The 24,493-nt window shown below is 24.4% G+C and overlaps 1 protein-coding gene across 7 annotated transcripts in view; it reads left to right on the top strand.

Moving 5' to 3' along the window:
• The window catches only part of LOC129607176 (protein suppressor of sable), a 28,107-nt gene extending 23,516 nt beyond the window's left edge, over nt 1-4,591 (top strand). For all 7 annotated transcript variants that reach the window (XM_055517967.1, XM_055517959.1, XM_055517985.1 and 4 more), the window contains exons 7-10: nt 71-171; nt 874-1,579; nt 1,632-1,735; nt 1,825-4,591. In XM_055517967.1, coding sequence (XP_055373942.1) covers nt 71-171; nt 874-1,579; nt 1,632-1,735; nt 1,825-3,579 — 2,666 coding nt within the window. In that variant the 3' untranslated portion in view covers nt 3,580-4,591. The remainder of the gene's footprint in view (nt 1-70; nt 172-873; nt 1,580-1,631; nt 1,736-1,824) is intronic.
• The last annotated feature ends 19,902 nt before the right edge of the window (nt 4,592-24,493 follow it).

Raw genomic sequence — 24,493 nt, 5'->3', positions numbered from 1 at the left:
AAATTCCTCTTTAAGTTTTAAAAATAATTGTAAAACATATGAAAATATTTTGTTTAATTTGTTTACATAGTTGACGATGAAAAGGATGATGATCAAAAACTTATAATTGAAGAAGATGATGATCAATTAAAAATTGATGAATCTGCTTTTGATATGGATAATGAAAAATCAGTAAGTTTTTTATTTATAAGTCTGAATTTTGATTACATATGTGGTGAAATTTCGATATGTGTAATGTGATTCATGAATAAAAACATACCGTAAGTTCAATAATGCGCTTAATACGTGAACTTTACAAAGCATCACATTCCAAAAAATTTTAGTAAAAGCTGTTGACATTGCGCTCAATACGTAGTGGATACGTAAAATAAAAGTAAATTGGGTATCGAAAAAATCGAGCGCGCTTTTTTTATACATGTCATATAAATATTACCAGAAATAACCAACTAAGTAAAGTAGCATATATTTTCAGCAATAAAGTGTTATTAAGTTATTAAGTTTTTTCCCAAAATGCAGCATAAAAATGCTATGTTTTTAATGAGTGGTAACGTTTGTTAAAAATTAACACTTGCACAGAGCTTTAAATTGAAATTTTCAAGCAAACGTCAAAGCACGTATTAATATTGTAAAAATTGTATTCCAAAATGTATCAAAAGCTATAGCAGTTTTTTGTACAATATAAAGGTATTGAAAGCTCTGAGACGGTAATACAATCGTATTAATACCGTACTTAAACATTTTATATAGCATTATTGAAGTCACGGATATATTGCATACGAATGAACGTACTTAATTTTAATTTATTTTTTTTTTAATTCTTTATGTATTTAAGAAAATTTTTTTTTTTTTCTAATTTGCATTTCTTTAATTTAGAATACCAGTGATGAAGAAGGCAGAACAACTCCAGTTGGTGAAAATACTTTTGATGATAACTCAAATTCTTCATCAAAACTGTTACCACCAATTATACCACCTATGTTTGATCAAATCAAAAGTAAAAAAGTAATCGATCTTAGTTCAACTGTTTCAAATATGCTAAAAGCTCAAGCTGTGGCATCAAAAAATTTAGTTTCAGATACAAATAAACTTAATTCACCTGTTATGCCATTATATTTTCTGTCAAACAATTCATCAAATATAGATAATGCTGAAAAGGAAAATGAGAAAATTGTAGATATAAGTAAAGAAATTGAAAGCAAGTTCAATTTGAATTTTGAGTTGAAATCAAAAAATAATACTAATTTATTGTCAGTTAATAATTTTTACGGCAGTATTGAAGCCAAAAATTTGGATAAAAATCATGAATTGAACAAAAATAATAAATTACAATTTCAAGATCCAAGAAAAAATTCAAATAAAAGCGACAACTACGAGTTACAAAATTTATATTCAAAATCATTTAAACGTAGTCCATCACCAATCAAATCACCACAATACAAGGAACCAACAATGTATGACCGTCCAAGTATATACGATGGATATTTAAATGAAAATGACGATGATGATGATGAAAACGATGAGATTGGTTTAAAAAAACAAGCGGATAAAGATATGAGAATGTCTGAATATATAGATTCAAGTAATAAATTTTTTATGTATAAATTTTCTTTGTAAATGTATCTTTTTTTTAGACGATTTAGATTTGAGATTACCTTTTAAACCTGTGATGACAAATTTTACTCCTGCTACAGAAATTGATGGCTCAGTTTCCTCTAACAATCCTATAATTTATAGAGTAAGTTCTATATTATTAAATTTAATTCGTTAAACTCATTAAATTGTTTATTCGTTTTGTTTTTAAAAAATTAATTTTAAAATTTTTAGGTCGTAGAAATTGAAATACCGAAACCAAACTATAAAGAAATTCGACGTAATTGTCCTTCTAATGAAAAAACTTTAGATCCACGTTTACGTCGAATATTTTGTTTACAAGATGAACCTATATTAGCAAAATCATCACATTTAAATCAAACAACAGTTTATGAATCTGATTCTGAATCGTCAAACTCTACAATACCATTAAATGCAACACCTATCCCAGCATCAAATTTGCTACTACAGTCAAAAGATAAATCAGATACATTTTTATCAAATATAACAACAACAACATTAGCACGTTTGGATCCAAGAAAACGTAACAATGATAAAAATACAATGCAGGCGTCAACATCAGCCCCATTATTATTATCTGATTCAAATAATCAATCTTGTATAACACAAACGACGGCAAATTCTCAAGGGAACTCACAGCAAAATAATGATATAAGAATGATATTACAGAAATCAAATTGGTATAAAAATTTAAATTCAAAATATAAAATAATGATTAATCAGCAATTGGCAATGGTGTCCACTGAATTAAAAAAATTTCATCAAAACCCGTCGTCAAGTAAGATATTTGATATAACATTTATAATGCAAAATCCAACTTTACAACAAATTTTAACAAATTTGTGTATTTATATCGATGATAGTGGTATAATAAGACAAATTGATTCTGACAGTGAGTCAAGTGATAGTGGAAATTGTAGTAACATTAATAAAATAAATACTAATAATACTATTAGCAATAATAATATTATTAGTAATTTAAATAACAATAGTGCTAATAACAACAATAATAATATTAATATTAACAATAATAATAATAATACGAATGCTGCTAATAATAATAACAATAGTACTAATAATAATAATAGTAATAATAATAATAATAATAATAATAGTACTAATAATAATAGTAGCAATAATAATAATAATAATAATAATAATAGTAATAATAATAATATCAACAATAATCAACCAAGTAGTATTTTAGGATATCCCGGTTTATTAGAATACAATTCCAATAATTTAATAATTAATCCTGGAGGACATCAAAAACCAAATCAATTAATTGGTATAGGTAATTTGATGGACTTACCAAATATAGGAAATAATTCAATGGATTTTCTACGTGGACCACCGCCATTACATAATTTACAACAACAACAACATCAACAGCAGTTGCAACAAAGATTTGGCCCAATACAAGCAGCTCTTAATAATCAGTTTCCCGGTGGTCCAGGTGGTGGTATGGGCCCTATGGGTATAGGTCCTGGTGGTATTAATCCCAATATTAATCCTAACGGACCAATGCATCATTTTGCCAATTCACCAGATATGAGACCTGGTTTATTAGGTGTTGCGCCTGGAATCGGTTTTAATAATCAATTTATTGGTGGTGGTGGCGTTAGTAATAATAATAATAATGGCGGTATTATGAATCAACGTCCGGATATTGATAATTTAATACCTTTATTATCAAATGAAAATTTATTAGGTAACCAACAATTCCCTGGTAGTGGTGTTCCAAATTTAAATTTTCCAAATTTTTTCAATGATCCTCGTAATCGTAATAATTTAAATAAAAATAATAACAATAATAAAAGATTCAACAATTTTGGTATGAATAATAATAATAATAATAATAATAATAATAATAATAATAATATGAATAATAATAATAGAGATCGCAGAAATTTCAATGATAATCGTATTAATCGAGATAACAGAAATCGTGATAAAAGAAAAATTTAAAAACAAAAATACTAAAAAAATTATCAGAAACAAACATAAATAAGAATAATATTGTGGCGGTTTTTGTTTTCTTTCTTTTGTCTTAATAGAAAAACAAAAACTGAAAGTCGGAACAAAAGTATGAAGATTAAAAAAAATAAGTGTAACGATTGAAAATAAAAAATCATGTATAAATATAATTGATGTTTAACATTTACTTTTAATAAAGCTAAAAATGAAATATAAAATTACTTCCAATAAAATGTAATTAATAGGTAAAAAAATCATGAAAATGTAATGAATAAATAAACTGGATTTTATCGTTATTGAACTCCAATATGTCTTTCCACAAATAAAACATACATAACTGTTTTTTTTTGTAGCATTTTATTGGTTCAACTTACTTAAATACTTTTAAAATTTAAGGTTCAGGAAATTTTATTGATTTTCTGGACACAAAAAAAAAAGATAAGAAGAGGTCAATAATCTTGCATTTAACATACTATCACTTTCTTGATAATACATAATTTGTAATAAGTGAATTTCAACAACATTTAAACTAATTACACTTATGCATTATAATTATTATTGGTATTACTTATCCATTATAATTATTTATTACATATTTAAAAAAAATTAATATAATAAATAACAGATTATGTTAAAATTTAAAAGAAAATTGTAATTATACCTTTGATTTATTAAAATCAAAAAGACATCCAAGAGGAATATGAATATTGTGAAGATCGGAAAGCATATTTTCAGCTTTCTTTCACCAAAATTTGAATATCGTTTTCTTTTCATATTATAGTTTAAAGATTTTTATTATAATGTGTATAATTATACGTTATCCACGTAATTTATTTTATTTCGCTTCCAATTAAAATTTTTCTTTTTTGTCAATCGAAAGTAATTATAAAAAAAAGTTTTTTTATTAATTGCAAATAATTGATGCTAAAAAAAAAAACTTTAATTAATTTTTTAATCACAAAAAAATTTGTTGTTGAATTTACTTTAAGTGGTTGTCTATGTTCCTAACAAATATTTTTTCAAATTTTAATGTGCCACAAAAGAGAGAAAAATTTTAATTATTAATGAAATTTAATAAAATGAAATTTTGTATTTAATTTTAATATTTTTATTTTTAGAACTAAATTGAATCAAGTTGTTTTAGTTCAATTTTCGCTTCTTTTTTTTTTGTTTTTTCTTTTTTGGAAAATTTGTCTTCCTTACCACACAATTTTGCATTATTAATAAAAAAAATCATATTTGTATTTAATTAAGAAGAAAAAAAAATTATTTATATTTAACTTTGAGCAAAACAAACTTAAATGTTTGGTGTTAATATGTAAAATAATGTACAAAAACTAACTTTTTTATTTTACTTTTTATTAATTTTTATAAACTACTGAATGTAATAACTTTCACATAACATAATTGGTATTTAAAATAATTTGTTAATATTCAATTGAATATTATAAAAAAAAAATTTGAATTAATTAAATTTTGAATGTTATAAAGGTAAAATAATTTATTGTAGTAAAAGAAAAACACATATAGAAAAACATAAATAAAAAATTAAAATGAGTAATACAATATTTTGAATTTATCGTTTCTTTTTTTGAATACTATAACACAAGTTTCATGATTAAAGTTATTTTATAATATTAAAAGATTATTTTTTTGACAAAATTTTATTTTTTTCTATATTAACGTAATCTATAAATATAATATATGTATTTAATATTATTTTAATAATGACAAAATTATATAAAAACTTGCGAATATGAAATTATGTAACAAAAGTTGTTTGTATTTGATTAATTCTTTACATTGTCATTGTTTTTTATTGTTTTATTCTTTGCTTTGTCAAAATTAAAATAAATATGATATTTTTTATGAAATAAACATTTTTTCGACAGATTAATATAAATTTTTATATAAAAAAAAAATGGAGAATTTAAAGTTAGCAAACATTTTCAAATAGTTGCCCGGTATTAAGATTCGCTTGATCTTACTTCATTTTGAAATTTAAAATATTGAAAAATGTGCGTTCAATTCAGCAAAGCTACTGATAATTATTAAATTAACATAAAAATAAGTTTATTACGTATATTTTTTGCTAATTTTGTTCATTATACAATATTTTAATTTCCTACTTTTTGATGAAAAATGTCATATCAACTTTTTATTATTCATAAAATTACTTAAAATTTTTGAATTGCAAAAAATTCAAACTGTATATTAAAAATTCACTATTTCATTTATCTGACTAAAATTGTAAAATTGTAGGGATACGGATTTAATATATGGGTTTTTTCGGAAATTCATCACTGCGCTGATTTAACTAAGTTAAATCAGCTAAGTTCATTCACGGAATATTCAAACAACTGCGGAAAAAGTTTTGAATTTTTTAACAAATAAACTTCACTTAAGTTAACTTAGAAATGAATATTCGAAAAAATCCTATAATTCAGCTCATGAGTTGTATAATTGCTAAACTTTTATATCAATAGAGTATTACTATAATTTTGAATTATTAATCGCAAGAGTTTATTTAGATAAAAATTTATTAATAAAAAGCTTTCAATTTAACGTTTTTTTTTGTTTGAGAAGAAAAAAATAAAGAAATTTTGTAAGATTTTGACTTTTTCTTCTTTTTCTCGTAAGAAACGACTTTACAATAGTTTGTTTTTCTTTCACCAAGTTTTTAATAATTATATTGAACCAGTTAAAAATTGTTGAATTATATTTTGAAAAATCATAAATATGTAATTTTAAATGCCAATTCAAATTATATTCGGGGATGATCCATATATATATAAATATATTTACCTTTACTTCAATGTTGAGGAAAATCGTATTTAAATCTTACAAACAAAGTAATTATTACAAAATTATGTAGTTTTTTTCTTTTCCAAATTATTTTGTAACTTTAATGCAAATTAGCTTTGCTTTTTTTTTTTGTTGAAACTGAATACATTCCTTTATTTAAAATTGAATTACAAACATTGGAAATATTTAGAATTTAACATAACTAAAATTAAACATAAGATTTTTAATTAAAGAATAAATAATATTTGTTATTTGAGAAAGAAAATTGTAATACCTTTAGTCTATGAACAGAAAAAAAAACTTTAATGCACATTGAATAATATTTTTAATAGTATTTAAAAAATATATTTTTTTTTCTTTCAAATTTGATATAAATCAAACCAATAATGAAGAAACAAATTTTTTTTTTTTAGAATCAATACAAGATTAAATTGGTATTTATATTTCAAACATGAGAAAAAAGTTATTAGAATTATTAAATATCGGTAGTATATTTTGACTAATAATTTTTAGTAAAATGTAAAATTTCTATTTGCATTACAAAAATAATTATGTACTTTTTTTTAAAGAGGAAAAACATTTGAGGGAAACAGAAGAAATAATCTTCACTATCAAAGTAATATTCTATATAACTAATAATTCAGCAATTATAACTTATCAATCAACTTCCGAATTCATTATATGAATTCATGAATCCAGATATTATTTAATTTAAAACAATTATTAATGTAAATTTGAAGTCATGGAGTGAGAATTTTTGAAAAAACTAATTGAGTTTTAAATTTTGATTAAAACTTAAAAAAAACTTGTCACCCAATTTTTAAAATATTTATTTTAACCATTTCATTATATATATATATAAATTTTTTTTTCATTTTCTATATTATTTACTCATTATATATATATATATTTTTTTTTTTAACTTTTAATTATAAGATTCAACTCTTGAAATTAAGAATTAAGTAAATAATCTTTGACATGCACTTGTACCTATAAGAAAACAAATTACTTAAATTTATAAATTTTTACTTTTATTCTTGTTAGTTTAGACAAAAACTAATGAAAATAAAAAAAAAGAATATTATAAGCGAAAAGTAAAATTAATAAAATGATAATTACCAAAAGCCCCAATTTAATTGCAGTTAAAAATGTTATTAATACCAACATTCAAGTTATAACTTGTTGCATGGGTAAATATTTTGTTAAATTCGTATATCTGTAATTCATTATTTTTTTTATAATGAACGAAGATGGTAATTTTTGAAATATATTAAGGTGATATATTAGATTTATAATCATGTATACACATATTAGTAATATGGACCTATAATATTAGTAATATGAAATTAGTTTAAATACCGTATAAGTATTGCCTTGGTAGTTTTTAAAAGTTACTCAATATAATTTTTTTTTTCTTGTTTCTTTATATAGTGTGATAATTGACAATTTTATAATTTGTGCATCTTAAAGTTTAGATGTAAATTTTTTTAATATATTTTTATGTAAATTTAAGTTAATTATTTTTTTGTACGAACGAATGTTCTTTATGAATTTTAAAACAAAAAAGTATAAATAAAATATAGTTACAATTTAACACAAAAAAATGGTTACTCCATCATGTAAAAATATAAATGATAAAATGTAAATTTTAATAATTAAATATTTCTAAATTATGTCATAATGTTTATAAAAAAACAAAGATTTTTTTTATGTATTCATTTTGAATTATATCCAATTAAAATGTAAGTACATTTGTATAGTGATAAAGATATAATAAATATAAAGTTTATTTAAATTTTTTTAATTTCGGGTACTTTAATGAATTTTTAATGAATTTTAGAATATAGAATAAATTCCGCGACTTTAAAATTGCAGTAGAACTTTATTGCGACACTATTCAGCAGTTTATAATTTATAAGCTGAATTGCATATTAATACTGTATTATTGTAGTTTTAAAATTTAGGTATTTTTTAACTATTATTATATACAAATATAAATATGTTTTTTTTATATAAATTAACAATTAAATTGGATGGTATATTTTGAAAGCAATTAAAGTCTATTTTCAATTAAAAATGAAAAATGATTAAGGTAACCAAATATTCTACCACCTAGTTATTTGCTTTATAGAAGATATTATTTAACTATTCCACTAGAATAGTTTCAATTCCAACTATTAACATTATCACTGATTTGAAAAATGTAAAAACTCTTTCAAAATTCCAAATGGACTTAGATCACTTTCAAAATGAACCATTCATTTAATGTTGAATTTTTTGATACCCGAATTTTATAATTAGTTTTAATTTTCAAGACTAATTACGTATCGTTTAATCTTGTTTTTTTTTTAAACAAAAATATTCAATAATAAGCATAATAATTTCTGCTTTTTTTTGTGTAACACATTACACAATTACAGTTTATAAATTACAGTAAATTGCAAATGTAGCACATTACAGTAATTACACTTAATAAATTTAGTTGTTTTTTGAATACATAAATATGATCGGCCAACTATTACAATTAGGTTTTTTTGTAGCAGTATGTTAAACAGTTGAACATCAGTGTTAAATTTTAGTAGTTGACATCAAAAATGATAATCATCATTTCCAATTAAAGCAATATTTGCTATTAGAATTTATATTATTTTGTTATATATTTGATATTAGAATTTTATTTAGTTATATATTAAACTTTAAAACAAAAAAGTTCAGAAAATAAATTAAAATTACAGCCAATTGTGTTGGCTACGAATATTCTGAATTATAAAGCTTACGTCTGATGCTTTAAAGTTGCTAGCATTTGGTTTGACACACTGATGAAGAAAGTATTTTTTCTAAAGTTTTGCATATTTATCTAAGTTATATATATATATATATTTCGCTATGTTCAAAGGAAGAAAATGTTGTTCTCATAAAATGACATATGTATTTCAAAAATTAATATGAAATATGAGTCTGTCAACTTTAAAAAATTCGTCCAACTTACAATTTCTAAATTATTACATTGGTCTGATTTACTTGTGCAAATTCTTTTAACTCTTAAATATTTTCTTTTAATGATTATTATTTGAGAATTAAGTTATTTTTATTTTAGAATATTTTTTATTAACAACCATGGGTTGTAGTTACTGAATTGTGTAGATTAATTATTGCAATTCTTAAGCCACGAATTATTTGAACATTGACGATACATAATAGGTCTATAACTTTTTTTATTTTTTTGATTGTTAACAAAGAAATTTTAATCAACAATAAAAAAAATGTAATAAGTATAGCAAAAATAACTTTCAAGGTAAATAAATGCCATTTTGATTAAATCATATAAAATTTCTCGTATACCTCATAAAAGGAAATATCATTCGCAAGTTGATTGGCAATTTAGTTGACTTTAATTTTTATATCATTGTTATTAAATAGAATTGACTAAATTTTATAATTTTGTTAAAAATAAAGTTAAATTAAAATTTAAATTAAAAGTTAAAAATGTGCATTCTTTATTGTTTGTTTTGCAAATGATGTTTCCATTTTTTGACTATTTCTAAATAATGCCAGTTTTAAGAACATTTTTTTTTTTATTTTTTTTTAGGACTTTCGATCTTGAATCATATAAACAAGGGATAAATAAAACTGATCCAATTTACTCGTATCGCATTATTATCAGTTTTATGTCATCATTAAAATAATAAAAGATATATAAAAACTATTTGGACTAAATTTAATATGTAAGTTTTGTACATTATTAATCATAATTTTTTTTTGTCAAAATTTAATTTTAATTTAAATTTTTTATTGTATTTCAAACAGGATGGATTCAAATGGTTTATATTTTTTATATAAAAAATTTCTTTACATTTTGTGCGTAATCGTGGTATCTCTCTATTTTACTCGCCAAGTAAGACGAAAGTGAATGACTATAAATTTTCAATCAGAACCAGTTTTTGAGTGAGAATTTTTCCGTATAGTACATCTCGCTTTTTCTAAAATGTATAATTATACAATATTTAATCATTATTTAGTTGCTTTGTTTTTGAAGATGATTGACTGAGTCGATAATTTGTAAAAAAAAAATACAAAAATACGTAAAATGAAAAGCGAGATAAACGATGAAGTCTGTTTACTTTTTCGGCTTTTGCTCACATTTTTTTTATTTGAGGTATTAAAGTTATAAAATTGTTTATAACACAGTGTAGATAGGGAATAACAGAGTGAAACTATAATGGAAATATAATGTAATGCATACTAGAATACTATGAACGCATTGAAATAATTGGAAATGTTAATATTTATTAATAAAATCAGTTTAATTTATAAAAAAAAACAAATTATACGATATTTAAATTAGCTGAAAAAGTTCAATTTAGTTCAAAAATTATAATTCTAGTGCGGATTCAAACGAAGAGTCATAGTAAATATTTTCTATATTTGAAGAAACATTTTACTTTCATTTTGCCTTGGCCTTTCTTCTATATATTTCTATTATTTACTTTATTGTGGTCGATTTTTATATAATGAAAAATTATGCAATTTAATTAAGTATAATCTTTTATTGTTTAAGAACAGTTATTGTATGCCATTATGTTCACAATACAAAAATTTTCAAGTTTACTACGCATAATTTCAAAATTAATGAGCTTAGTATAAAGTATAAACTCTAAAAGAAAACTTTATAATTCCGTTACTTCAAAATTGAAGTAGTGCGATATTAATACATAATTAAGCAAGTGCAACTTCCAAAGTAACTTTTATTTTAGGGTGAGCATATCACTCTATTTTTGAAGTAAGGGATGATTTATAAAATCGAAATACGCAAAACGGGAAAAAAATCTCACTCGAAAATTAAATATTGCAAAGATGATGGTACTCAGCTACTTTCTTTTCACTCGTCGAATAAATAAACGGGATGGATATATATCTTCAATATGATATCGCAGAATTTAATTCTTTTTAAGTTTTACATTTTTGTCAGCCTAACTTATTCACCACAGTACAATTTTATTTGTTGAACGAAATTTGCATTTAGTTAAATGTTGGTAATTTAAAATCCCTTAGGTTTGGTAATGTTAATTTAATCTATTCTGCAGTTTAATATTTTAGTTAAAAAAGAAAAAAAAGTAAGTGTACTGATGATAAACGTTTAATTTCATAGTTTATTATTATTAGTTAAGTATTGTACTATAATTATGAATAGTACTTATGAATTCCATTCGATTTCGAAATCGGTGTTCTGCATTATACGTGATTTCGAAAAATTTCGAAATCACCTCTTCTTATTAAACAGCAAAAAGACAGATAATATTTTTTTAGTGAATATATAATAAAATTTTTTTTAAATTTTTAGTGAATTTCGTTTAAAGAATTGGAACTAAAAGAAAAAAAAAAATTTGGAAATTAAATTAAAAAGATGGGTAAGTCGTTTTACTAATAAACGACTTTTATATTTATATTTTGCTAAATTTCAAACTTAAAAATTTACAGCAATCCACTAATAAAAAAAATAATAAATTGTAATAGTTGGCCGATGATATTTAGTGGAATGAAACTAAAAATGGAAGACAGAACAACCACATTTCACTTTCGAAACTCCAATTCATTAGTGTTATTTCAATATTGTGAATTGTAGAACACTAAATTTCATTTTCACCATATTTCATTTCACAAAAAGTGGAATCCAGAACACAGCCAATTGTTGTACAGCTTATACATAATAGTTTTTGTTAACTAAATAACAAATATCATCTCGTTTATATGGCAGATTGAGTACTTGACTTGAAATTATTTTGAAACTCTTGTTGAAACTCTTTTATTTGTCAGCTTGAAAGCTCGAAAATGACATTTAGCTATTAATTGCAAGTCGAGTAAACAAAATTTTTTAATTGACTTCAATGAAACTGGCTTCAAGTCAACTTTAAACGGACATGAAATAGGCTGCCAGTACGCTTGAAGCTGCCATACAAAATTGAAAATACTAAATTTTAAATATATTTAAAAGGAAATATCCAGAATCAAGCGAAATTACCGCCACAAATTTTACAGTTGGCGATGAATAGCCTAAATTACTATTTTACCGCTGGCGATATTTTTTGACATTATCTTTTTTCATGTGTGTTTGACGCTACCATATCCTGTCACTGAAAACTTTCAGTAAAAAACTACTACTTTAAAATTCCGTAGTAATTTCTGTGTAGCAATACAATCTTATTACAATTGATAATAATCTATAATTTAATAATTATAAATCACGAGCTGCCTTGTTTATTAATACCCGCATTACTGTAATTTTGAAGTCAAGAGATATTGCATTGTTATACAGAATTTAGAAATTAGAACTTGGAAACTATATTAATCAGCTATAAATTCTATGTAGCAGTAAAGGTAATTTTAGTGTTAAGTACTATAATGGGAAAGACATCTTTATGTTATATGTATGGAATTACCTTCGAATGCAGTTAGAAACATTAGTTTCTTTTTTTTTGGTTTTTTTTAGCCCAATTACAGGTTTGAATGAAATGATTATGAATATGAAAAATGCCATTCCAAATAAAATAATGGAACATAATGCCGCGGTTGGAACTCATGTAAAGATGCGCCCCTTTAGCAATGACAATAAAAAGAAAAAATGAAATAATTATGAAAATACCTTTTTTTATTTCTGGCAATTAATTTTTGATTTCAGGTTTTCTATTATTGTATTGTGTTTTTTTTTTTTGTTTTTTTTCAGGTTTTTATGAATACTCTATAAGAGTATTTTTCAATTAGTATGAAATGAAACGTAGCGTTAAGAAATTATTCTTAATTCCTCCTTATTTTATTTTTTTTTTAATAATACCCTTATTAAAATCGGCGAAGCGAATGACTAGGCAAGTCGAATGGACTCAAATGACTAGGCAAGTCAAATGAACAGGCGAATCAAATGACATTTTAAATTATGATCGGCGAATGCTTTAATTCGCCAGATCAAAAATGTTGCTATCGCAAAACATCACAAAAACCTACCGAAAATAATAAGGTTAACACCACACATATGTGCATTGTTTTTGTTTTTTTGCAAAAACAATTAAATTTTTCTATCCCTTTTGCAATGTCGGGGTTGGTCTTCATTAATTAATTAAATGTACGAATTGTTTTCGGCTTGTTTTTTCACGCTTAAATTAATATTAAACAATCAATATTTTTTACAATAATTTGTAGAATTTTATAAACTTACTTTACAGATAGTTTAGATTTTTCCATTACATAACTATAAATGCATGTATTATTTTGGTTTTATTCGCCAAGCTTGTCATACAGAATTTTCATTGGACAGATTCGATAGCTCGTTCGCCTAAAATTTAGGCGAATTCGCTAAACATAATACCAAAAATTCACATTCGCCAAAAATTCCATTCGCTCTGCCGATCATAGTAAGGGCCTAAATTACATTTTGCTAAATTTCATATTTGCTAAATTTTTATGTGTACTCGTATAACATGTATGAAAAAGATTATGATACTGATGATGACTTTAATTTATAACTAATATAGAATGAATGAAACTTCTTTCTAATGTAATATGTATATATGCTTATTAGCTTTGACTAAAAAGATTTGACTTGAAAATTGCAGAAATACGATATTATAACACAATCCAGCATTTACAATTTATAAGCTGAATTTTGTTTTAATATTAGTAATTACTGTAATTTTAAGTTCAGACAAAAACATTTTTGAAGAAATATAATGGTGTTGGTTTCTATAATTGATAAAAAAATTCAATAACTATTCGCTAATATTTATTGAAAATTTTAATAATACTTTACATAACTTGTAATTATCCTTGAAATCGGATTTGTAATAATACTGTATAAATACAGAATTCAGCTTATAAATACCAATTGCTGAATTGTATATCAATACTGAATTATTACAATTCCGATATCAAGCCATATCTAATTCAATCTAGAGGGTTAAATTTTCTCGTTGCCTCATGAAATTTCTTAATTTTTTTTTAAATTAAAAAAAACGTTAAATTTCAAAATGGCAGATTCAGATATTAAAGGGTTATTAAAGTAAGTTTTCTTTAGGTTTTCAAGTCTTGTTAAAATTTCCTGATTTTACAGTGAAAGTTTAAGGCGAAAAGTATTAGAATATAATATATATAGGTATGTTTTAGAAAATGTGGACATGATATTTGTTATTGTATTACAGGATATTATTTCAGCTAATTTTGTATTTTATACAATATGTTTTCTTTTAAGTTTAAATATTTTTATATTTACATATTATTTTCTTTTTGTGCTTAAAAATTAATTTTTTGGTTAAAATTTTAATCAAAAAATATATGTACAGATTTTTCCTATTATATTATTTATACCCTGAATCAAAAGTTCCATCACTGTTTCGAGTAATATGTACCTTAATCGAAATTCGACTAGTATGTATCTTGACTTAAACATTATATAGTAACACGGTATCAAAAAAACACAATTAGCAATTTTAAGATTACAGTACTATCTATTATTTTAAAGTCAAAGCAATCATTAAGAATTGTGCATAAATATAACAAATTAATAATCTTATTTAGTTTCTTGGTTGTTAATGCATTAATAGAGTATGGATGACATTTAGAAACAACTTAGACATTTAGAAAAAAAATATGATAATTTCCGACAACGAACTGTTGTTAAAACCTTTTCCTAAAAATTATAATTAACGTTTCTTTTTTAGTTTTTCAGTTTTCGCCATTTTTCTGCATGAAATGTATTTTAAAAGTTAAAATAACTCTAAATATCAAAGATTATAGACCATAGACAATTTCAGCAGTGACTATAGGTATGCTTTAGAAAATGTGTACAGACTATTTTTTTTGAAAATTAACTTCCACATAACATTTTTTTTCCAAAAGTAAGCCATTCTAAGTACCTCGAAAATTATATAACTATTTTATAAAACAATACTATTGTATCAGCATCTTGTAGTTAAGTATAAGAATTTACTGGCAACACTATTAGAAACCTCCACAATTTACCTATAAGTAGTTGAAATTTTTAGACCGCGAAATAACGTATATTCAGCCCTATCATAATTTGCGTTCGTAGCTCCGAAATTCGGAAAATTACGTATTTCCTATTCTCAATTCCGAATTACCAAAATTCTACTACGAATATTCGTAATAGAGTAATCATAAATTACGTTCGTAGTAAAAATAACTCTCAATAGTTTACGAAAAAAAAATACTCACACGTAACAAGCAATTTAAAGAGAGTGGTTGTTAGAAATTTTCAAGTTTTCATTTTTTTTTTAATTTAAGTTCTTCCAAAATAGCTACAATGAAACGAAATGAATTCATATTTGCTAAAAAATTTTTTTCCAATTTTCAAAAAGCTCAAAAACTAAAAAAAACGGCAAAACTCAGTTTTTAAAAAATATCCTTTTTTACGAAAGTTTTGTTCTCAAGTAGAAACAAAAAACATAAATAAACAAATGTCAAATGACAGTTTAAATAAAATACTGATTTTGACACTCCGAAAAATTGTGTTGCCATTGCTGATACATAATCTCTACGAAAAAAATTTGTGATCATTTAAAAGTCTACGTTGTAGATAAATTCAGAGTTCCTAGAATTATATGAGGGGAATTCATGATAGGGCTGAATACTTGTATAGAGCAATAATTCAGCAATTTATAATCCCTATATTCTAAATTGTATACGTAATAAGCACCGTATTATAATATCATTTTTTAAGTCGAGAATCTACAATAATATAGAAAATTAACTTTTTTGCATATTTATAGTTGACAAAACTCATATATTATAAACATTCATAATCGATAGGTACCGACTATAGGCATATATGTCCTAAATTTTGAGTATTCCGAAATATATTGGAATATAGTTCTTACTTAGAACTTATAAAATATATGAGACGGCAACAAATAAAAAAAAAACAATTGTTCTTTCTTTTAAATGCCATTATTTTTTTGCCAGATGTCAATATAGTTTCGGCAGTAAGGCAAATAAAATTGTCATTTTGATTGAACATATGTCAAAGTGTCTATTTTAATTAAATAACAGTACATTTTTCGAAAATACTTCATTTGAAATGAAAAGACAGTTTTTTACACTTACAAAAAAGAAAAAAGCACATAAAAATGTAAAAGTATTAAAAGTCCTAACATGAATGCCGTTTGTAGTCCAGAAATTCAGAAAGTTACGAATGTCATATTGTCTATTCCGAATTGCTAAAATTCTGCTCCGAATATTTATAATAGAGTATAATCATGAATTATGTTCCCAGTAAAGATAAAAGTCAAAAGTCTACGAAACAAATAACCACACGTAACAAGTAATTTTAAGAGAACAGTTGTTTTAATTTTTTTTTCAAAATTAAAAATTCACTGTTTTCTTCTTCCTCTAACACAGTTATCATGAAATAATTCATATTTGTTAAAATTTTTTTGTCTACTTTTCAAAAATATTCAAATCTATAAAAGAACTGTAAAATTTCACTTTTACAAAATATCCTCCTTGTATGAAAGTTGCTTACTCAAATAGCAACAAAAGATATAAAAAAAAATATGCTGCCATTGCTGATTCATACTTTCTTTGCGAGTGGAATTTGTGGTGTCAAAAGCCTATGTCGTAGCTGAGTTCGTATTTCATTAAACCGTTATTTTACGAGTACAAATTTTTTTGGTTAATCCTAACTATATGCAACAGCTAGAATGTCAATATGAAAATGTTTTTCCCACGCTTTTTGCATATATTCCAAAAAAAAACAACTTGGAAATCTTTAATATTATTCTTTCATATGGTTCAGAGGTGTTTAGGTATATTAAATTTTCCCTCACTTACGTATATCTATAATATACATAAGAATAACATTGTACCCAAATTTATATAGTTGCGGTCAGCGTTACTCGACCGTTTGCACAAGAAAAAAAAGCTTTTTTATTTTTAAAGAAGAAGCAACTTATAAAAAAGAAAAAAAAATGGACAAAAATTAAATTTCAAATTTTACTCTCAAAAATAGAAAAAAAATAAAAAACAAAATGAAGAGAGATGTGCGTACTTAGGAAAATTTTATAAAAGAAAGTGTTTTTTTTTTTTTTTTTTTTAATAAAATTCGGTTTGCGCATAACTAAATAAAAGCACACGCAATTCAGAATAATATCAAAAAGAACAATGAAAATTATTATTTTTTTATTACCTGGTATGGTACTCTTGTATTTGACCAGATGCATATATATTATATATCATGATATATATAGGTGTATACAATTTTGAATATATAGTTACTATATATTATCACTAGCTATATTTTATATAGCTACCTATACATACATATACATAGATTTTATAATTTGGCACTCTATTTAATTTAATTTTATATAAACAAACATAAATATATATATATATATATATATATATTTATGTAAGTACATAAACGTTATTAGTTAGATTTTTAATTATGAGATATAACATAATATTTGTAACTAGTATAAGCTGAATTTTATAAAGAAGAATAATGTCGATATGATTATCATTAGACGAATTTCGTAGGTCAAGGATGTCACAACTGTCATGCAAACTATAGCATTGCAGGAAAATGCAAAACATTAACCATTTAATTTAGATGCGAAAAGTGCGGCTATCAGGTTCCAAAAAATTAAAAAAAGTGCTTATTAGTTTCACTCTATCCGTCCGTCAGTCCGTCTGTGGACATGTTTACAAAACTTCTATACCCTTGAAGATAGAAAGCTGTAATTTAATATGTACATTATAAATCTATATTTAAACTTAAAAAAAAAAAACAAAATGGTCGTTAAAATTTACCGTTATCTAAAATCTGTTTTTTTCTAAATTTTTGGCTTCGTTTTTCTTCTAGGACGCAGGTTGTAAAAGTCTGAAAATTTTAATAGCTGTTAGACTCTTATAAAAAAAAAAGATACTTTAGTTAATTTCGCTGGGAGAAAATTTTTTCCTACCTCCACCCCCTCTCAAGTTATCGCCTTTCGAAATTGGTAAAATTTTAATATTTGGCTCCGAACCGCAAGCTTTTTGAAGTTTATAAATACAGAAAGCTAACGGTAAATTGCATACCATCGAAAAATATAATTATTTTTCTTAACTCACGTAATTGACTCTTAAAATCGAGCATTTTGTTAACCTTCTTTAAAGTTATTTAATTAATATTTCAGAAACTGCATAAATCGTTCATCCCAAATATATGCAATCCTAGAATTAGTTTCGTATATAAATTAAAATAATTTTAATAGTGTAGCAGATTGTTTTTAAAAGCAGCAGTTTCAATTGTGCATCAAATACTTTCTGCTTTTATAGACATAACTTTAATTAGTAGAGAACATAAATCCAACGTTTTCACATCAGATTGGCGGGGCTGCTTTAGTAGTTCTATTACAGAGCAGTTTTATTAAAATAAAATCTGTCGCAGTCAGAACGCAAACGCAAACTCCACACATTTAATGAGGAAGGACATAGAGACGAGTAGTTTAACATAATTTAAGTTACCAGAGAATACAAACCTAATCTGCACCCATACTAACGCAAAAATTAAAGCAACAAGAAACAAATTAGAAAAATAAGGATTTAAAATAGAAAATTAGTAAAAATAAAATATAATTTGATCTCTGTCAGCCTTCAGTTATGTTTTAAGAGAACGCGCTGTTTTAAAATATGTACTTGTCAATGTAAAACACACGTAAGAACATGCAAAAAGACAAATAAATAAATATTATTATTATTATTACTTAGCAAATTAAGTCAATATTTTGCATCTTGACATTTAAAACTGATTCGAAAATTTGAGCAAGCAAATTTTAGAAGATCAACATAGCCAAAAATAATATTGATATGTGTTTAGAAAGTTGTGAGGAAGAGATTGAATTTTGGGATAGAAATGCTTAAAACAAGCATTCAGAATAAAATAAAGCCAAAAAAATCTGATGTAGAAAAATTTAAATTTGGCTCATAGTAGAGTTTTGCTCGGTGCTACCCGAATTTCCTGAAATGCTCGCCAGTTAGTTTCGGTAACAACCAGAACTCAAATATCAAATTTTAAGAAATTCCATCAATTTCCGTAGATATGGAGAAAAATGTAAAATCGGCCCGCAGATCAGTTTTCGACCGCTGATCTTTCCAAAAAATTTTTATGTTCATTGTTTTAGTACGAAGAATTTAAATATTAAATTTTAATGAAATCGGTTGATTATTTCTCTTTATATACGCAAAAATGTATATTTGGCCCGTGATAAACGTTCAGTTGCTGACACCTGATTTCTTCCAAAAGTTAGGAGGTTTCGCGGACGGTAGAGCAAAGCTTATATTTGAAATTTCAAGTAAATCGGTTGAATATTTTCTTCAAAATGGTTAAAAATGTAAAACAGACTCGCTAAAAAGTGCAGTTCCCGAGGTTTGATATATCCCGAAAGTTGATCAATCCGTGCCATAGTGGAAATAAACTTACATATAAAATTTCATCAAAATCGGTTCAGCCGAACTTGAGATACATGCGTACACACAAAAACCGACAGACCGACAGGTTGATAAAAATAGTTTATTTACACTTCCCTACCATGGAGAAGTGCATTCCCACCGAAAACTCGATATGCAAAACTTGTTGCCATCACATAACTTACCTATTGTATACACAATACGGTTGGTATAAATATATTACAATCAAGTTTAATAGAATCAGTTAAAACAATAAAAAGTGCACACAACTCAAAACTACCGAACTACAAACTATCACCCATATAGCATGCCACAAATGTTTATCGTTAAAGTTAATTGTTATCGTGGCCAAGTTCTTTTTTTAAATTTTTGTATTTTTATTCTTGTCATAGACGGTAGTTATAATATAAGAGTAAAGAATTTTAACAGTGTCTATATACATATGCTATATTGAATACTAATTTTAAATACTTAACTCTGTTTAAAACAAGCGGTTTTCCAGCTATTTACTGTTCCAAGTTATTGTCTTTTAACACTAAATAAAAAATTTCAATTTTCGACGCCTTTTTCAAATTCTTCCTAAGTTCTATAGCAAGAAAAAAATTAACGGAAAATGTCTTGTCATCGAAAAATGTAATTACAGTAAAACGTCCATATGTTTCCTCTATAACGAGACCAACTTCATAACTTGACCAAATTTTCACCGCTCTTGCACTTTTTTACATAGGAAAGTACCTATTTAAAGAGACTGCCTTTATATTCCGTAGGGTGACCACTACTTTTTGTTATTTACATATTATTGCATATTGAAGAACACTCCTATACATTGACCATTAAAAGAAACGTTTTCTTTTCGTTTTTGTTTTTATCGTTTTTCTAAAATGTGTTAAAAAAGTACAAATAGTGAAGCGGTTACAGTTAATTTTGGACATATAAACAAAAATATAGAATGGAAAATTTTTGATAATTTAAAATTTATATTTTATATGTCACCTACCTTCTTATGAGTGAACATAATCGTAAATATAAAATATAAATTAATCATGTCACAGAATCATGGCGCTTTATGTTTTATGTATTTTACTTGTATGTAAAATACATAAAAGAATAAATTTTATATGTAAGTAATAAATTCTTCAATGAAATGGAAATTTTTTTTTTCAGTAATTGGATCACCTCTATAATATGGTGATCATTTTTCATCCGCCCTCGAGTTGTCAACTTATGGAGGTTCTACTGTATTCGTCTTAATTCACCTATATAATTAATTGCTGAATTCCACCACTATTATTTATGACGTGTTAGTTATAATTTTAGGCATCCTAAAATCATGTATAATAATAATTTGATATATTTTTGTATGTTAATGAAAATAATTTACATAAAAAATCTTTTTATATTTAAAGACTTTCGAGTTCAAGGGAAAAGTATACATACTACTTTACAAGCATATTGATCCAAATTTATATGTTTTATAATATGTATGTAGTATGTATATACATAAATTTTTTATTATTTAAATTTAAAAATTACAACTCAACTGTAACACACATAATAAATATGTGTATACCAAAAAAAATTATTATAATTACAAATAATTTATTTATTATAATATTTTTCGTTTTATACACATACATATATGTAATATGTATGTAAAACGTATATATATTAATATGAAATATATATTATATAACTTTTCATTAAGTTAAAAAACTAAAATGCAAGAAAGGATAATAATAATATGTAAAAGAAGTTGTAAATGGTAAATAATTTTACATATTATCGGGATTTTTAAAGAAAGGAAGAGCGAGAGTGAAACAGACGTAAGAAGACGCGGAAAAACAACAAAAAACAAGAATGAGATAGAAATAGATATGGAAAGAAAATGTTAAAAAAAGTATTAATTTTGTGTTTGAAGAAACTAGCTATACACAAATATAGAAAAATGTTTGAAAAATATAAAAAATATTGCGGTAGTCTAAGATTTTAAATAATCAATATCCTGTATACATATATTCGATATAAATTTTAAGAGTACGTCTCTAATTTTCATTTTTCGTTCTCATATTATATTCAACTAGAATTTTTTTTTGTATTATTCAGCAGTTAGAATACATAAGCTGAATTCGGTACAAATATTTTATTAGTGACAATTCTGAAGTCTTCTAATTAATTAGCAAACATAACAAAAAAAAACTGATGAGTTCTAATTACTGAATTGTTTATAGTACTATACACGGTAGGAATATACCTTAACTTCCAAATTCCAATAATACGGTGTTATAAGCTCATTATAAGGGTCAACTGAGTATTAATCCCGCATATTACGTATTTTGGAAGTTAAAGCTGTTCGAAATTAGGAAAATTTTAATATTTTTATTTATTTGAGTATAACAATGCCAATGTCAAAATTGAATAAAATTTCTATTTTCACAAAAATTCGAAATCAAATTTATTGTAAAATATTTAATTTTTTGCTCTCTTCCATGCACATCCATGTCTCTCTCTCTCTCTCTCGTCTTTTTTTTGTTGTAAATTTTATTGTCAAAAGAATCTCTGAAAATTAACATTGTAGTTATGTCATGTCTTTTATATATTTAACAAAAAAAAAAAAATTGTAAGTATAACAAAAAAAATTTTGCATTTATATAGAAAAAAATTACAATTTCCCTGGTTAACTTAGTTTTTGTTGTCACTTATGTATACAAAATATATCGTCATTGTATGTATGTATTGCATATATAGAGCAAAAGAAAAATAAGAAAAAGAAGAGGAAAATTCAATGTCCATTTAATAGCCCCACCAACATGCAAAAGCTTTTTCTATTTTTTTTTTTTTTATTTTTTCTATAGGTTCCTTTACATAATTTTTCCGAAAGCTTTTGTGCTCGTTTTTTTCGTTTTCTCTCTCTTTTTTCAATTCTCTCATTCCCAAATAGTGTGTGAGTTGCTGATTTTTTTATGTAATTGCAGGATACAGGTACAATTTCTTATGTATGTATACGATTGTACATGCGGTAATTGGCAATAGTATTTATATGATTAGTTTTTTTTTTCCTTTTTTTATTTTTCTATCGAAAATAAAAATGTAAATTATATAATTATATTTTTCTCGAATTCGCGAACTTATATAATAAATTATCTATTTATATATCCCAAATATATACATATATGTACATTATATATGTACACATATAAAGACAAATCACAATACAATGGGGGAAATCAGATACGATATCGAGATTACGTTTCTGATTTGAAAATGGTATAATACGGGGTATTATTAACACTTTTCAGCTTACGAGTTGTATAAGAGTGTAAGAGTGCGGTATCAGTGTATCAACTTTTTGAAATTATATAATGTTAGCATAAATCTCATATTTAATTATATATATATCAGCAACTTCATATGGGGGAACCCAATATCCCAAACATCAACAATGTATGTAAAGAAGTGACTTTTCTATCTCATATAGAAAAAACTCATAATCGCTGTAATAGTTTCCTAAATATAAAATGTTAGTACAATGCTTATAAAAATGTATTCGTAAACTTTGAAATTAAACTTTTTATATATATACGTTAAATGTGTATGTAACTTTATTGTATGATTGCAATATGTATAAAAATATTTACATAAATTTATGTTAAATAATTAACTTTCATCTTTGTATTTTCTGTCTTTCCAAAGAGTGGAGGACCGTATTTGTATATACACATCTAAACTGTGATAATTATATATGCATATGGGCAAAAACATATTATATATATTACACTCGTTATGTGTAGCATATAGGGTTTAATTTTATTTGAGAACTTTACCATTTTTTATGTTTTTATAACAAAAAACCAAAAATATACTGTTATATCTTGCATACACATTTATATTATATGATTTTAAAACATGTTGATTTTAAGCCCTTTAAAAATGTCCTGAGATTTGACATCTATAGTTCCAAAGAAAATTTTACTAATTTTTTTATTTGGCCTTAACGATGGTATATGTTAAAGCGCTCATTACTGTATATACTATCCTGTATATATTATACATAATTGCTCGTACAATTAGCATTTATCAGCTAAATTATACAATACTGATAGCTAATTCAATTTTAAGGATTAAACAAATTCCTTTAATTAATTTGTACAGAATGATTAGACACTTGAAAAAAAGGGATATTATAGAAATTGGAAACCGAATTGCCGTAATACAGTATCGTACACTGGTCCAATTGCTAAACAATAGTACATACGAGTACAATTTTAGGAAACCACCTATAATAAGCATGTAAATATGATAATGAGAATTTTCCGTATATACATAGATCTAAACGAAAAATATAGTATACTATATAAATTGCAACAGTCGGGAATGAAGGACTATATTTCCTTTTTTTTCGGTTTTTTTCGCTAAACATGAAATGACATTTTTAAGAACAAAACAAAAACTTAAAACTTAGTACTATAAAAAAAAAAAAACAGTTCACATACTTTGACATAAATTTATCGACAATAAAACCACACGAAAAAAAAAGTGTTGCCATTTTGTTTCAAATAAGAAATTTTGTTAAACTTAATCTTTTTTCAACGTTAATATCCTTTTTTTTCCCTTATTTTATTTCTTATTTTTAGAACTGATATCAAATTGT

This window comes from Condylostylus longicornis, unplaced genomic scaffold, assembly GCF_029603195.1.
Source record: "Condylostylus longicornis isolate FDR11 unplaced genomic scaffold, ASM2960319v2 ptg000003l, whole genome shotgun sequence".
In the NCBI taxonomy this organism is placed as follows: domain Eukaryota; kingdom Metazoa; phylum Arthropoda; class Insecta; order Diptera; family Dolichopodidae; genus Condylostylus; species Condylostylus longicornis.
The sequence above is the reverse complement of the archived record's forward strand: the minus strand, read 5'-3'. Positions and strand labels throughout refer to the sequence as shown.